General features: G+C 41.7%; 1 protein-coding gene across 8 annotated transcripts in view; it reads right to left on the bottom strand.

Moving 5' to 3' along the window:
• The window catches only part of XRCC4 (X-ray repair cross complementing 4), a 269,282-nt gene that overhangs the window by 230,366 nt on the left and 22,913 nt on the right, over positions 1 to 16,003 (bottom strand). For 3 of the 8 annotated variants that reach the window (XM_039543774.1, XM_039543778.1, XM_039543780.1), the window contains exon 2: positions 5,420 to 5,569. In XM_039543774.1, coding sequence (XP_039399708.1) covers positions 5,420 to 5,558 — 139 coding nt within the window. In that variant the 5' untranslated portion in view covers positions 5,559 to 5,569. Of the gene's footprint in view, positions 1 to 5,419; positions 5,570 to 10,008; positions 10,089 to 15,880; positions 15,970 to 16,003 lie in introns of those variants that run through there. The other 5 variants (XM_039543775.1, XM_039543781.1, XM_039543776.1 and 2 more) reach the window with 4 other exon arrangements.

Below are 16,003 nucleotides of genomic sequence, written 5' to 3'. Positions count from 1 at the left end.
ATAGTGGAGGGATGGGGAACCAGGACTGAGAATGCATTAGTGCTATAGCTGCACTGAATAGGACATAAAGTAGTGGGGAAAAAGGAAAGGGAACATATCCTTATTCCCACTGGTGGTTGTACCTGTGACATGAAGCTAACTCTCTTTACCAGCTGAAGTCCCCTGCACAAGGAAAAGTTATCTGTTCTGTAGGAAGCTTGAGCTCACAGGTATACAACTGGTCAATAATACTCTTCATCAGGCTAGCCGGGATCATATTAAATATCCTTTAGTACCAGGGTATCACTGGTTCATAAAATAAAATAGCTACTTGTCATAACTATAAAGGGAAGGGAACAGCCCTCCTGTGTACAATACTATAAAATCCCTCATGGCCAGAGACACCAAAATCCTTTTTACCTGTAAAGGGTTAAGAAGCTCAGGAAACCTGGCTGACACCTGACCCAAAGGACCAATAAGGGGACAAGATACTTTCAAATCTTGGTGGGGGGAAGTCTTTTGTTTGTGCTCCTTGTTTTGGGGGTTGTTCACTCTTGGGTCTAAGAGGGACCAGACATCAATCCAGGCTCTCCAAATCTTTCTGAATCAGTCTCTCATGTTTCAAACTTGTAAGTACCAGCCAGGCAAGGTGTGTTAGTCTTATTTTTGTTTTCTCAACTTGTAAATGTTACTTTTTGCTGAGAGGATTTTACCTCTGTTTGCTGTAACTTTGAACCTAAGGCTAGAGGGGGTTCCTCTGGGCTATATGAATCTGATTACCCTGTAAAGTATTTTCCATCCTGATTTTACAGAGATGATTTTTACCATTTTTAGATCCAAGGGGATTGGATCTGGACACACCAGGAATTGGTGGGGGAAAGGAGGGGGGATGGTTAAATTCTCCTTGTGTTAAGATCCAAGGGGTTGGATCGGTGTTCACCAGGAACTTGGTGAAAAAGCCTCTCAAGGCTACCCAGGGAGGGGAAGGTTTTGGGGGGAAAGAGGTGTTCCAGACACTGAGGAATCTGGATGGTGGCAGCGAACCCAGATCTAAGCTGGTAGTTAAGCTTAGAAGTGTTTATGCAGGTTGCCACATCTGTACCCTAAAGTTCAGAGTGGGGGAGGAACCTTGACACTACCAAATAAACAGGGATGAAATTAATCTCAAGTAAAACAAATAAGAAGGTAGCCAAATAATGCTTATGGAGGCATTTAAAGAGCTCCAGGTGGGTCTTCTGCAGGGGTGGCTCTAGTTATTTTGCCGCCCCAAGCACAGAAGGTCCGCTGGTCCCGCGGCTTCAGCGGACATCCCGCAGGCATGCCTGCAGGAGGTCCGCCGAAGCCGCGGGACCAGCGGACCCTCTGCAGGCAAGCCACCAAAGGCACCCTGCCTGCCGCCCTAGCGGCAACTGGCCGAGTGCCCCCCGCGGCTTGCCGTCCCAGGCACGTGCTTGGAGCGCTGGTGCCTGGAGCCGCCCCTGGTCTTCTGGCATTACACTACTCACCTTAGCATGATAGGAGTTTCCCCTCTCTCTTACACTGGAGAAACAAGACTCAAAACTGAGAATCCTTAAGTGATGGTATCTTTAAAGAATTCCATACAGATATCATATACACCATCTTCACTTACAGTAAAGGACAATGGCAGATTATAGTATTTTATAAGTATTGCAGCACTACAGGAAACACAATCATATACAACAATGATGAATACTATAGGTATGTCTATAAATAAGCAAAGCAATGCTGTGAACCATGTATGGCAAAGAACTGGGTGTAAAATAAAAGAAAAGTTAAACTTTTAAATTCAGTTTTGGTGAATTAAAAAAGGAAGACAAGCTTAGATTTTCTAGATATGAAAGAAAGCAAAAAGAAAGAAAACAGAATTAAACAGAATATAGCTCAACATCCCTGCAGATTTTAACGCACAATAAAATAAATTTGATTAATCAATAATTCCTGTGATGGATATTGTGTACTGTTGCTTATTAAAGCACAATTAACAGCTAATAAGACATGATGAAGTTGACAATTTTTTTCATTTAACCTCTTAGCTGAGCTAAATTAAAATAAAATACTCTGCTGTAAAAGTTACAAGATCTGTATTTGTAGCTCAGCATACAAGACCTTCTGGGAACACCATTTTTTTTATTTGTTTTACTTGGTTTATATTTTTTGTAACAACAACAACAAAATTATTTTTTGTTTGTTTTACAACCTATTGATAGAGACTTTAACGTACAGAAAAAGCCAAATCATGGTGCCATATACAAAGTTAGAATAAAAAAAGGCCTTTGTGTGCCACAGTACATTTGAGAGAGAAAAAGAGAGACACACACAGACAGAAAAGCTGGGAAAAAAGTGGGACAAAATCCTCCCAATTCAGGGGCACAATTTTTTGCAGCTGCACAGGTGGCCATAGCCAGTGCAACCCAGTACCCACAGTGATAGACCAGTGGATCCACGCAGTACACTGGATATGCCTCCAATACTTTCTTGTCTTGCCTGCAAACTACCCACCTCCATGTTCCACTGGAGACCTAAAGGAACCAGCTTTGTATCCTGGACAATGAATTGAAAGTGTTTTTTCCAGATTTTTTAAAAGCATGTTTTAACCACATTGAGAACATAATTATACAGTCACTATGAACCAGGAAATACTTTAACAGTTGCTTTTTTCCCCAAACAAATTCTTACACTTTGCACAACGTAAACACCATTTCTAAATGTTCATAGTAGCAACTGCTATAGTTAGTTTATATATGAAATTCTATAACAACCCTCTTTTTCAAACTGTTCTAAATTTTTTTCAAAATCCTGTTTTATATTAAGGTAGCAGTCACAATATGCTAGGCATTATACAAACTAAGACCCAATCCTACAGTGACTAACCTTGCACATGTGGGCAGTCCTACTGAAGTCAATAGAACTACTCATGCGTTACATTAAAGCACATGTGTAAGTTTTTGTAGGATCAGGGATATATAGCAAGACAGTCTTCACCCTACAAAGCTCACAATCAAATACAAATGACAAATAAAGGATGAGGGAAAGGGATAAAATTTACAATCCAAAAATGTTTTTCTTAAGTTTTAAATTGTACCCAACAGCCCACAGCCTAGCCATTATTAGCTGGCTGCTTTCTTATAAATATTGCAGTGGAAGTAGATCTTGATGAGGAATTTAAAGGAGGAGAGAGTAGTGGCCTCACATGTTTGTTCAGGATGGACAAGGGACAGTATGGAAGGAGGTCTGGACATCAGAAACAGAGGCCAAGTGCTTGTCACCATTGGCAGAGTGTGCAGGGGAGTGATGCCACAAGAGACAAGTGGGATAAGCAGAGAGTGGCAAGAAAAAAAATAGGTAAAGAAATTTTGTTTTCAACTTTAAAGTGATTATTTAAAATAATGATTTGAAGATTGAGGAAACAAGTTACAGTATTATTGAGGAATGAGTCATCACCAAGAATATACAATCATTATTTGTGGGCTATAATAAAGGGATCAATGGGATTTTCTTTTGTAGATGTTCAATTATGTATGTTGAACATGCTAGATTTGTATATCAGAGCTGTAAAAGCAACAGGAAATCTTGAGTTTTTTTCAGAGAAATGTAAGTTATAAATGGAAAGTCTCTATAGATCAGTGGTTCTCAAATTTATTTGATTGTGACCCTCTTTTTTGTGTCTGTAGTTGCTTATTCCCCTCGCCCCAACCACATATACCACCGCCCAGCTCCGAAGGCAGAGCAAAGAGCAGCGGCTGCTAGTGGGCATCCAACTCTGAAGGCAGCACCATGCCAGCAGCAGCGCAGCAGTAATGGCGGCAATGTGAAATATTTGTTAATACCACTTTTCATTTAACAGCAGATTTAACACCCCATTGCTATCCTTACTTCTGCACTACTGCGGCTGCCAACCAAGGGCTGAGAGCTGGAGTCCCGCTGCTGCCTCCGGGTGATGGACTGAGGAGGGTGAGGGATGTACAGTCCAAGCTGCGGGGCTCTAGCTGTTAGCCCCAGGGTGGCGGGGCTCCGGCTGTCCCCTTTATCCCATCCCCCCCAACTCCTGGGTATGCACATTTTCTGCACAAGCCCCAGCCACCCAAGGCTGACAACCAGAGCGCTTGTAAAAAAAAGCACACAGTTCACAGTTGGGAGGCCCACCCCATAGTTTGAGAACCACTGCTATCAATCCTTTAGTCCACCTTCAAGTCAATACAATATTGGGTCATACAGTATATTTTGTAGGGCTTTTGTCAAGTTTCTCTATGGTTTTACATTTCTTAAACAGTGAGGCTTCCACCACTTTTCATCATCACACTAGATCCGTAAGAACTAGAAAAGACCAATCCTTCAGCAACTCTTACTCATTTCCTGACCTGGCTTGCCAAGCACAATATCCCACAACATGAGAAACTGAAGGGATTTCCCACTGTTAAAAAAAAAAAAAAAAAAATCTGACCACTGCTCTCTCCCTCAAGCAAATAGCTCCAAAACAGCTGAAATCTGAGACTTCGAAGTTGAGATGTGAATAGTCTTGAATATGCTTCACTCACTTCGAAAGATGGTCTTAAACAGTTATTAATTTCTGAAAATGCAAGACTAAGCACATGCAGTAGAAAATCTTACACTGTTAGCTGTGCACATAAAGGGTGAGGTCGTGCTCATGCAGTTGACTGTGCTATTTAGTTAAGGGAAGTTTCAAGATCAACTCCTGAAGCAAAAGAACACTGAAATCTTGAGAGGTTTAAAAGTCTCAAAACAAGGCATGTTGTTGCTTGTTTCTGCAGCAAACAGCTTAGCTTTGGAATAAGGATAACACAGCCACATTCATAGCTACACAAAACAACTCATTCTAGAGCAAAGGGATGATAAGCTCAACTGGTGTAACCAGTGGAGCTTGTAATATAAATAAGGCTCTGATCTGCGGGGTCTGCCAGCTGTGGAGAAAGCAGGCAGCCAAACAACATCATAGTGGAGCATTACACAGCTTTAAATGAGCACTTTCCCTAATTGATCAGCAATGTAACAATGAAACAACATTAACCGGGACAACTTTAAGTGAGGAGTTACTGTAATTCACAGATGAAATTAGCTTGTCACAGTTGTTCAAAGAGATTGAGAAGTTGCCGTGTCCTGGGGTAATGTCACAAGAAATTATATTACTGGGAAAAATATAAACAACTATTGTATAGCCATGTGTTAAATTCATTAGTATTTGTTTTGACAGTTGAGTCTTTACATAGATTTCAAAGATAGATTTGAACAAATCCCATGACCCTCCTTCCTTCCTGACTAGATAGAGGGGGAATCTGGAAGCTTTCTTCTGATATAACATGTGGTCACAGAAGAAGTTAAGAATCACTGCTCAAAACCCAATGGAAAAGAGTGTATAATTAAAAAAAACAAATATCTTTTCATCTTTTGTTTTCAATATTACCTGTCCCAGTCCATGCTGACTGACCATCGCTAAGTGTTATAATAAAGCCAGTGCCTAGGTCTTTTTCCCAAGTGACTTGTAGAAAATATATTGTGCTTGGCTCAGAAACTGGATAAATTCTGCTCACTTTTTTCTCCATTCTTTAGTCACCTGTTTTGGAAACAAAAGAAAGTAATATTGTGTTTATTCCATCTCACAACAGATGAATTCCCAGCTGCCCATTGAAGGCACCTTGCACCACCAGAATAGCACAAAGGAAATTTAGTAGGGTTGAGGAATTGGCCTTTAAAGTTTAAGGGCACATGAGGGTCCAGATGAGCGTTTGCTTTGGATTCGGGTCTCTGTTGCCAGGGAAGGCTTGGACATGGAGGACAGCATGCAGGGAGCAGTAAAAGTGTAGCGGTGGGTTAGAGGACAAGGTGCCAAAGCAAAGGAGACAAGATTAGAAAGTGCCTCCAAGAATAGACCTCAAGTCCATTTCTCCTTGCTCCCCATTGTTCCCAGTAAAATAAAACCACAAAACTCTAGACCAACCCCAAGTTCAGTTTGGTACCTCACCGTGAAGGGTTCTTTTCTTTGGATCCAGACTTCTCCCTTATGCTCCTTCGGCCCCTCAGGTCCATTATCACCAGCCACTAACCTAACATACCCCAAAACAAGCCATCCGCATTTGCACAGCCTAACTGATTAGGGTGACCAGGTGTCCAGTTTTCAACCGGAACACCTGGTCGAAAAGGGATCCTGGTGACTCTGGTCAACACCACTGACTGGGTCGTTGACTGTCCGGTTGGTGGTGCCATGCAGTGGGGCTGACAGGCTCCCTGCTAGCCTCTGTGCTGCACGACTCCCGGGAAGCAGCCGGCATGTCCTCCCTTAGGCTCCTACGTGTAGGGGCAGCCAGGGGGCTCTGCACGCTGCCTCCACCCCAAGCACCACCTCCGCAATTCCCATTGGCTGGGAACCACAGCCAATGGGAGTTGCGGGGGTGGCACCTGTGGATAGGGCAGCGCGCAGAGCCACGTGGCATAGGAGCCAGAGGGGGGACATGCCGCCGCTTCCGGGAGCTGCTTGAGGTAAGTGCTGCCCAGAGCCTGCACTCCTGACCCCTTCCCAGACCCTAACCACCTCCCCCAGCCCTAATCCCCCTCCCTGATCCCCCCCTCTGAACCCCTCAGTCCCAGCCCACAGCACCGTCCTGCAACCCAAACCCCTCATCCCCAGCCCCACCCTAGAGCCTGCACCCCGAAACCTCAATCCCCCACCCTGTGCCCCAGCCCTAATCCCCGTCCTGCACTCTGAACTCCTCATTTCTGGCCCACCCCGGAGCCCACACCCCCAGCTGGAGCCCTCACTCTCTCCTGCTTCCCAGCCCAAGTCAGTCTGGTGAAAATGAATGAGTGAGTGAGGGTGGGGAGAACAAGCAACAGAGGGAGGGGGAATGGAGTGAGCGGGGTGCGGAGACTTGGAGAAGGGGTGGGGCAAGGGTGTTCAGTTTTGTGCGAGTAGACAGTTGGCAACCCTACATCTGATGCCAGAGAAATCTGCCAAAGGTAGCCATGAAATCTTGGTCACATATACTTTAGTTTTAAAGTTTTCTAAACATGGATGCAGCTAGCCAATAAAGTTTTTTGTGCCAACTTTATTTTACCTTTCAGAGCCCCTCGTATTTAAAACCTATGAAATTTCCAGAGAAAACTTGTTTGAAATAATTAAAGTTGAAAAGATGCTAAGATTTACTACAACCAACATACAAGCAAAAACATTTAAATCTTCCTACCATAAAAAAAAAACAAAAAAAAAACACCTTAAGTGTCAAAAAGTCTGGAAATGCACAGTTAAGAAATATAGGCAATTCCCCATTGCCATATAATAACTGAACATTCACCATCACCCAAATGTACATCATCTGGAATATGATCACTGAAGAGCCAGTGTTCTATTGGATGGAATATTGCCATTTAAAAGAATGCTATCAAGCTCCGCTGCAAAACAGAAGTTACACTGAATAGAAGCAACAGCAAAGGGAATTTAAAAATGAAACTGGAGGCTGAAGCTGCAGCTTCAGGAAACGGACTTTATGATACTGTGGTGGGTTTTACAGCCCAAAACAAAAACAACCTAGTAGTCTGCACTTTACTTGAGACCTTTTAAAATTCACATTTATTTATATATCATTGAAATACAGGTCTTTATTATTTCTCAACTGCCCGGTATATTAAGTATAGTATTTAGGCTTGCTACATATACTTTCCTACCAAAGAGCAGACTCAGGCCTTACTGATTTTGTGATTATATAGACATTCATTAACATTGCAAAAGCCATGGAGCCATGTGACAAGGCAGTGGCACTATGTAGAGCAATGGTTCTCAACCTGTGGCCCCTATGACATCCTCAGGGCCATACAGATAATATTGGATGTGGCTCACAATGGTAAATAGGTTGAGAACCACTGATGTAGAGCCTACCCCCACAAAACAAATTATACTTGCAAGTAATGGGAGTAGTCTGCATGGGATGCGGAACGCCTGCATCGGAGACGTCACATGTGCTACAATGCTCTATCAAGCCTTCAGTTTTAGGTGATACAAGAAGTTATTGTCGTTGATTTCAGCTTAGTCCCCCAGGGGACTGTATTCTACATTAGAAACCCAACAAAAGATGTGGGATAGGTCTGAACCTCTGATCAAAGACTAAGTTTGAACTGAGATTTAATCATTGCTCTAACTCTGCAGAAGGATGATCTGACAGGAAGTAAGAGGTAGTTTTAACTCCAGTTGCCTGCACTGTATCTGACCTTTGTTCAAGTATGTGTCTTAAAGCAGCTAGAAATGCCATTCCCTTGTCCTAACAAGTGTAAAGTATTCATAGAAAAATGAAACACAGGAATCTTAGATTCATTACTGGTGCATAAACAAGTATTAATACCTAGAAAACAATTCCCTTGCCAGTAAGGTACCTTGCTAATACCTTGGCGATAATGTACCTTTCCACACCTGCTAAGACTGAGTAGTTGATTTTCAGAGTCCTTAACTCATTAATTTCAATACCAAATAAGTTCCAAGAGCTAATCAAACTATGATGCATACACAGATACTTAGCTAAATCAATTAAATATTAAATTCAGTTGTTTATATTTTCTCTACACAGCAATAAGACAATACACTGTAAAAATGTTTTGTACAGCACTGATACGAATTCCTCGTTGAATTTTGGTTGAAAGCCTACAATTGTTTATCATTTCTGACAATACTCTGAATAGCTGGTAAGTGAATATCTTTTTGAATATCTCATACAATGAGCTGAGTTTATTTTCTTCAGTTTAAAATGTAAACATATGTCCTTAGCAAGCTACAGAGGTGTTTCTCTGCTTTGGCAAATACAGGACTAAAGAAAAATTCAAAACCAGAACTTATAAATAGGGTGACCATACGTCCTGTTTTGGCCGGGACAGTCCCTTTTTTAAGCCCTGTCCAGGTCCATCCCAACCTTTTTTTTTTTTGGCAAAACTGGGCATTTGTCCCATATTCTCTTGCCAACTGATGATCAGTTGGCAAGAGAAAAATGGGACAAATGCCCAGTTTTGCCCCCAAAAAAGTGGGGTGTAACCCCTAGCGGGGTGTGGAGGAACATGTTGGGGGAGGGGAAGTGGCAACACCTGCCCTGCGTAGGAGGGAGGACTAGGGAGAGTAGCTTGGGCTTTGACAGCCATGCGCGGGGGGAAGAGGTGAGCTTTGGGCTGGCCCCATGTGTAGGCGGGCAGAGGGAGGTGGTGCTCGCACAGCGGGGAAGCGAGGGGAGACACCACCAGCCGGCCCCATACAGTGTTCCATTTTCCTTTTGGGAAAATATGATTATCTTATTTATAAATAGCCTAGAAATGTCAACACTGTGACTAGGCTGAGAGGAATAAGCAAATTTATACACACTAGATGCCATAAATTCTCTTCAATTTCAACAAACAATGACAAGGTCATTACCATCTTCAGCTGTAAACTACCACTACCTGTATTACTATAAATGGCTATACTGTGAAAGGTACATAGAAGCCCAAAGCTCAATTCACACTGAAAGAATGCTGAGGGCAGAGAGGTTACTTAAAACTGATAGTATAAATCACAGCTGAATTGATCAGTCTAAACCAGATTCTTTTATATTCCATTCCAGATTTTAAAAGATCAATATTTCACTCCTGAAAGTGTACAAAAACCTATAATACATTCTACTCTCCCCGCCACCCCAAACACACCAAGCAGCAAAAACCAAAAAGGTAGGGCATGGAGGTCCGTAGCAAGTCACTTGAAATGACTGGCTTATGGCGGAACTTCTTGTTTTAAATATGTGTGATCCAATATCTGCCAAGATAGGGGGCAACAAAAAGCATGTGACAGGAAATACTGGTCAATGTGTGGGATGTATATGAACGAATGGGATTCCTCCCCTTTTCCCTCCCCTGCTCCCCCCAACTTTTGCTACCACAGATTTTTCCTTTTGTTTTTCTGGTTGTCCTAGAGTGAGCCAGAAACCTGCAAAACTTTTACCAAGAATGCTTCCTGCCACGGAGTAAGAGAGATTTAAAAGGACACTGTACCTTTGAGAGAACTTCGGAATTTGGGAGCTCTTTAGCTCCTCTGATGATGAAAGATTAATTAAAAGGCTGATTGTTAAAACCTAGAGAGAGAAGTTGTACAACATATTGAAATATGCATTAATAGATACCTTTTGTTGTTTGCATTTTTGATTGTTGCTCCATAAGCAAACATGCGGGTCAGTAAAAACTATTGACACTGCACACCTTCCTTTCAATTTGGAGTTTCCTAGGTTATGTCTACACTACAGCTTATGCCAGCAGAATTTATGTGAACAAACCACCCCTCTGAGCAACATAAGTTACACTGACATAAAGGCCAGTGTGGATAGTGCTATGTCAGAGGGAGACATTCTCCCGCCAATATGGCTTCTGCCGCTCGCAGAGGTGGTTTCATTATGCCGACGGGAGAGCTCTCTCCTGTCAGCATAGAGTGTCTTCACCGGACATGCTGTACGTGTAGACATGCCCTGATAATGGTGGCAAAGCTAGAGACTGGGGCCAGATCCACACCACAGATGTCTGCTGTCAGAGCTATGTTGGTCAGCGGCATGAAGAGGTGTATAGACATGCCTGGAGCTTTTTATACAAAAAGATAGCCTGAACTCTGATCTTAAGTCCTATGGCCCTCAGGAAAACTCTAGCTGAATAACTGTGTGGGCAATTTATTTAATATGATTAATTACCAAGCAAAAACCTTGAAACAATGTAGTGTTACTAAGAAAATCCTTGTAATGAACAGTGGTGATGAATTATATAATCTGGGTAGAGTCAGATGAGGAAGATGTGGTTAATTCTGACTGTAAAAACAAGTGTGGGCGGAAAATGTGCCCTCTGATATAAACCATTGAAGACCCTCTGCCCTTCCCCAGCAACTCAGCCATCTTTTACTTTTCCTTCCACATCCCCCTTTCTCTCAGTGTGCCACAGAGATAAGCCCAATAGAAATACAACTAAAGTCAATGGCAAAACTCCCACTGACTTAAATGGCACCAGTATGTCACTTACAGATCACCTGGCTAGCTCAGTCAGTAGAGCATCAGACTTTTATTCCAAGGTTCCAGAGTTCAAGTCCCTGATGAGGCAGTGTGCATTTCCCTCATTGCATGTCCCAGGAGCTAAAAAAGTTGTCTCTTCAGAGCCCTCCTTAACATTACTAGTTTGCCAGAGGCTGGAGCGGGCAGCAGGGGATGGATCACTTGGTCATTGCCTGTTCTGTCCATTCTGTCTGGGGCACCTGGCATTGGCCGCTGTCGGAAGACGGGATACTGGGCTAGATGGACCTTTGCTCTGACCCAATATAACTGTTTTTATGTTCTTACACCAGATTATTACACTACCATTTACATCGTTATTTAATGTGGCCTAGAGATTTCCATCAGGGTTACACCTGCTGGTAAAAGATTTGAATGGTACCCATTCATTGCTCTGGCATTCTTAAGGTAAACATATTTTATATTTAAATCAAAAACGGTTACCCATTTAGCAATCCAATTGCTGTTTCACAATTCCTCATTTTGAAAATTCCACCATGCTAATATAGTGAGCAACTAAATTTAGAATATTAGTTGTTGCAATAATTTGCATTCAAAGACGATTGATAAGGTTTACAATGAATCATGCATATTTTCAGCCACGAGATTTCCTATGCAGATCCACACAGATCACGAGTGGGAAAAATAAATCAGTGGGCAGACTTATCAGTGGGCAGACTTTAGTCATTGATGGATGAAAGCACAGTGAGTTCTGGTATTTATGTTATAGACTGGTCAAGAGAACCGGTTACTATAGTAAGAACTGAGGTACACTTGCAAAATAGTGAGGAAGCTACCGCAGTGTTTATCTGCCTTCTGCCAAAATATTTCCTCAAAGAACAAACAAAAACAAACAACATAAGAGTGTTCACTTACGAAGAGTGGTGATTTGGGGAGGAGGGACAGTCTAGTGGTTCATTAACCACACTGGAATTTAGAAGATCCAGATACAACTTCTGATTCTGTCACAAATTACATTGAGTGACTTTGAGCAAATCACTTAATGTGTCTTTGCCCGAGTTCTCTATCTGTAATAAAGTGAGGACAAGACTATTTCTTTTCTCCCAGCCTTTGACTGGCCCTGATCTTGGCTGGGGCCTCTAAGCACTATTGAAATACAATTAATAATAATTAGATAAGACAATTTCTTGACTCTATATAAATCAAAGGCCAATTTCCATTCTCTTTAACCCCCATTCGCCCTGCCACTATTTCTGAGAAGATTGATTCCTTCCCACAAAGGCCAATAAGCTTGAGCTATATAGTATATTCACCACTACAGAGTTAAAAATCAAAGTAAATGTTGTGGCTCTTTATTTTATAGCAAGAGTAGTCCATACCCTATGTATCTGAGATTACCATTGCAGATTGCTTAACTTTGCAAAGGAGCAAAGCACCAGTCTTGCATGGAGCTCCATGTGGATGAAAGTGTGCCCACATGAAGCCCTACTACAAGAGCAAGGGTCTGCCCATTGAATGACTGGGATCTATGAGCAGATGAGAAAAGAAATTAAGGCTGCATTGCAGAGAATATTCCCCCCCACACTTTTCTTTTCACACATGTAGAATACTGGTATTAATACAATGTATTGTACTCTAGCTAATGCACTGTGGTAGATTTTGTAAAAATAATTAAGTTTTAACATGAGACCTAATTACCAGCATTTTGCTATTACAGATTTGCTGCAAAGTGGAAAACAACTGCAATGAGTTAGTTAGAATTAGGTTTGCACATTAGTAAAGTGACAATTAATTAGATTCATTTTTGCACATTAGTAGGTAAAGAATATGAATATATGGCCCACACTGAATGACTATCAACATCTAATCACCCAGTTACTAACAATGATCATAACCATAAAGAGAAAAACAGACAAAAAACTAGGTTTGCCAGAATATTCTATCTTTCTTTCTCTTTCCTTTCCTTTGAGCCAAACACACAGACAATTGTATACTACCTCAGCTGACCTATAAAACTAACTTATTGGAACCAATAATTCAGGGAGAGGAAGCTTCAAAAGTCTGCAGCTGTGTACCTGAGGGCTTGGCTACACTGGAGAGTTGCAGCGCTGGTGGAGGCTTTACAGCGCTGCAACTTAGTAACTGTCCACACCTGCAAGGCACATCCAGCGCTGCAACTCCCTGGCTGCAGCGCTGGCTGTACACCTGGTCTGCTTGGGGTATAACGAGTGCAGCGCTGGTGATGCAGCGCTGCTCGTCAAGTGTGGCCACACACCGGCACTGTTATTGGCCTCCAGGGTATTAGGAGATATCCCACAATGCTTTTAACTAAATTACTCTCTTTGTTTTGTTATGATGGCTCTCTTTGTTTTGTTGTGAACTCGGGGCTCCGGGAGCTGCTTATCTAAAAACAAACACAGCTCTTGTTTGCTGTGATCAATCTGTAACTGACTGTGAACAATCAATTGAGATAACCCACTACCTTGCTGTGAATGAGGCAGGCAGGGGGATGAGTGTTTGCTTGAGGAGAGAAACGGGTGGGGGGGGGGAGGAAACGGGGAGAAAGGGAGTCTGTTGGAGCAGCTGCTTATCTGGTCTGCAGGCTATTTGCAGTTAAGAGTAAATGAGGGGTCGAGGAAATTTTCAGATTTTGCAAGGCAGGGAGCTGACACAGAATTTGCAAGGCACGGAGCTGACACACAGTGTCGGCTCCAAAAATCCACTCTCTCTCTCTCCCCCGCTCCCTGTCACACCCCACACCCCTCTTTTGAAAAGCTCGTTGCTGCCACTTGAACGCTGGGATAGCTGCCCATAATGCACCGCTCCCAACAGCACTGCAAATGCTGCAAATGTGGCCACAATGCAGCGCTGGTAGCTGTGAGTGTGGCCACACACCAGCGCTTTCCCTACACAGCTCTAACTCCCAGCGCTGCACATCTGCAAGTGTAGCCAAGTCCTAACTGTCTGAATCTTATGAATTAGCTAGATACTCACAGGGCCAAAGAACTGTCTCCTTGACAACCCTAAAACAATGCGAAGCCCCTTTTTACTTTTAAAATCCCCCCTCCTAGACAAAATATCTCTTAACCCCAATCTCTTTATCTCCTTACTGTATTCCCTCATCACCTACCATAGTTCCATGTAGCAAGCCTAGGTCGCACTGCACACAACTATGTTCTAATCTGAAGGACGTATCTACCAATCCTTGCTAGAGCTTCTGCCCAATGGGTCTCAGTGGGTGAAGGCAGGGTATGTTACTGAGGTCTGGGGCTCCGAGAAGGGAAGATTCTCTCAAGGATATCCTTATTTTAACTGATTAAAATAAAAAGGCTGTAAATATTTCAGTTTAACTGCAAGTTACTGTGCTTGCTTCAAAGGTAAAAAACAGGCAACCACATTTCCTTGTTTTGTGTTGACATAGATTTTTGAGCCTGCAATCATCTTCATGTAGTCAAACCCCTGCACGGAAACGTAGGATTGGGGCCACGGTGCACTAATTTTTCCATTATTATTACCTTCCATTGCCATAAGTGCAGCAAATATAGGAGAATGTTTTTTTTGTTTTTTTTTTAAATAGTGCTTTGGTTAGCACTAATCTTGCTGAAATCATTCAGTCAGAAGACAATTTCCTATGATTTATAATTAGAGGTGGGTGACATTTTTTCACCAAACTTTTTTTTAATTTTCAATATGCACATTCAGATCAATCAAACCATGTGTCCCATTTGCTGAAAACAAATCTGAAAACAATCAGAACATTTCATTTAGACATTTTCAAACTGAAGTGTTTCAGTTTAAAATGAGTTTTTGTTTTGAATTTTACTTCAGTTTTTTTTTTAAAAGAAAAAGTTTAAAAACCTCAAAACTAAGAAAACAACATTTTGTTTTTGGTTAAACAAAATAGTTTTTTTAAACTCAAAATGATTTTTTAAACCTCAGATTTTTAGCTCAGCCAGAAAAAGGAAAAAAAAATTGCAGCTCCTTTCTCACCAGATCCCTTTCCCAGTTATGAAGAGATCCTGGGTACTGATTTATTTTCTTTTTTAATTTGGGGAGGAGGGATATTCTTTTTTAAAGCATTCTTTATTTTTAAAAAAATCATTTCAAAATTAAAGTTTTTCTACTTCCTAGCAGTGTTTAAGTGTCCGTGAACAACAAACCCAAAACACACTTAGTCCCACCCCTTCTTGCCCCTCTCCTTTCTCCCTAGAAATACGCCTGCCTACTGTCTCTTCAGTTGCACTTTCAGATTTGTTGCTACTCTTACTGTTAAACATTTTCTTTTAGAGCCAAGAGAAGGGGGGTGATGCAGAACACCACATGAAAAGGATGCTAATGACCAACCAAACAAAGATGGCTGTCCAATGCACACAAACGAACAGGAAAAAAAATATTACAAATCAAATCATCTTAGGGGTTACTTGTAACAATGATGGGTTCAAAATATTCAGATGGAAACGTGATTTTCAGTTTCACAGGTTCTGTTTAAGTGTCCCAAGTGTTGGGATACCCATTTTTTTGCCTGGAGTCTATCCTGAAGAGATCCAGTATATCTCAGAATCAGGAAGCTTTCCCCTGTTGCTCTGCTTAACAGTTTTTTTAGTATCATCCAGCTATTCCTAAACAACATTCTACTGCTATTAATTAGTGCTTTTCCATCTTCTAAGTGTTTTGAAAATATCTAACTCAACAATATAAGTTAATAACCATTACAAGATTCAGCCATTAACTGCCAGACTCAGGCTCTCTTTAAGAATCTTTCAAAAATCATGTTACTCCTACCATAACTCTCCACTGTAACTAAATTATTTTGTAGTTTGTTACTTTTTCATTGTACAATAGAAAAAAACATTATAGGCCCCAGTCCTGCAAACACTTACCCGTGTCTTTAACTTTATGCATATAGTCACTTCAGATACATAAGTAGTCCTTAAAGGTATTCCAAGGTACTCCTCATTTCTGGCTGTAACTAACTTTGATGCTAATTGTGCCTCATAATAAGA

Source organism: Mauremys reevesii, linkage group 6, assembly GCF_016161935.1.
Source record: "Mauremys reevesii isolate NIE-2019 linkage group 6, ASM1616193v1, whole genome shotgun sequence".
Taxonomy (NCBI): domain Eukaryota; kingdom Metazoa; phylum Chordata; order Testudines; family Geoemydidae; genus Mauremys; species Mauremys reevesii.
Note: the sequence above shows the minus strand (reverse complement) of the source record. Positions and strands in the feature narration are given on the sequence as shown.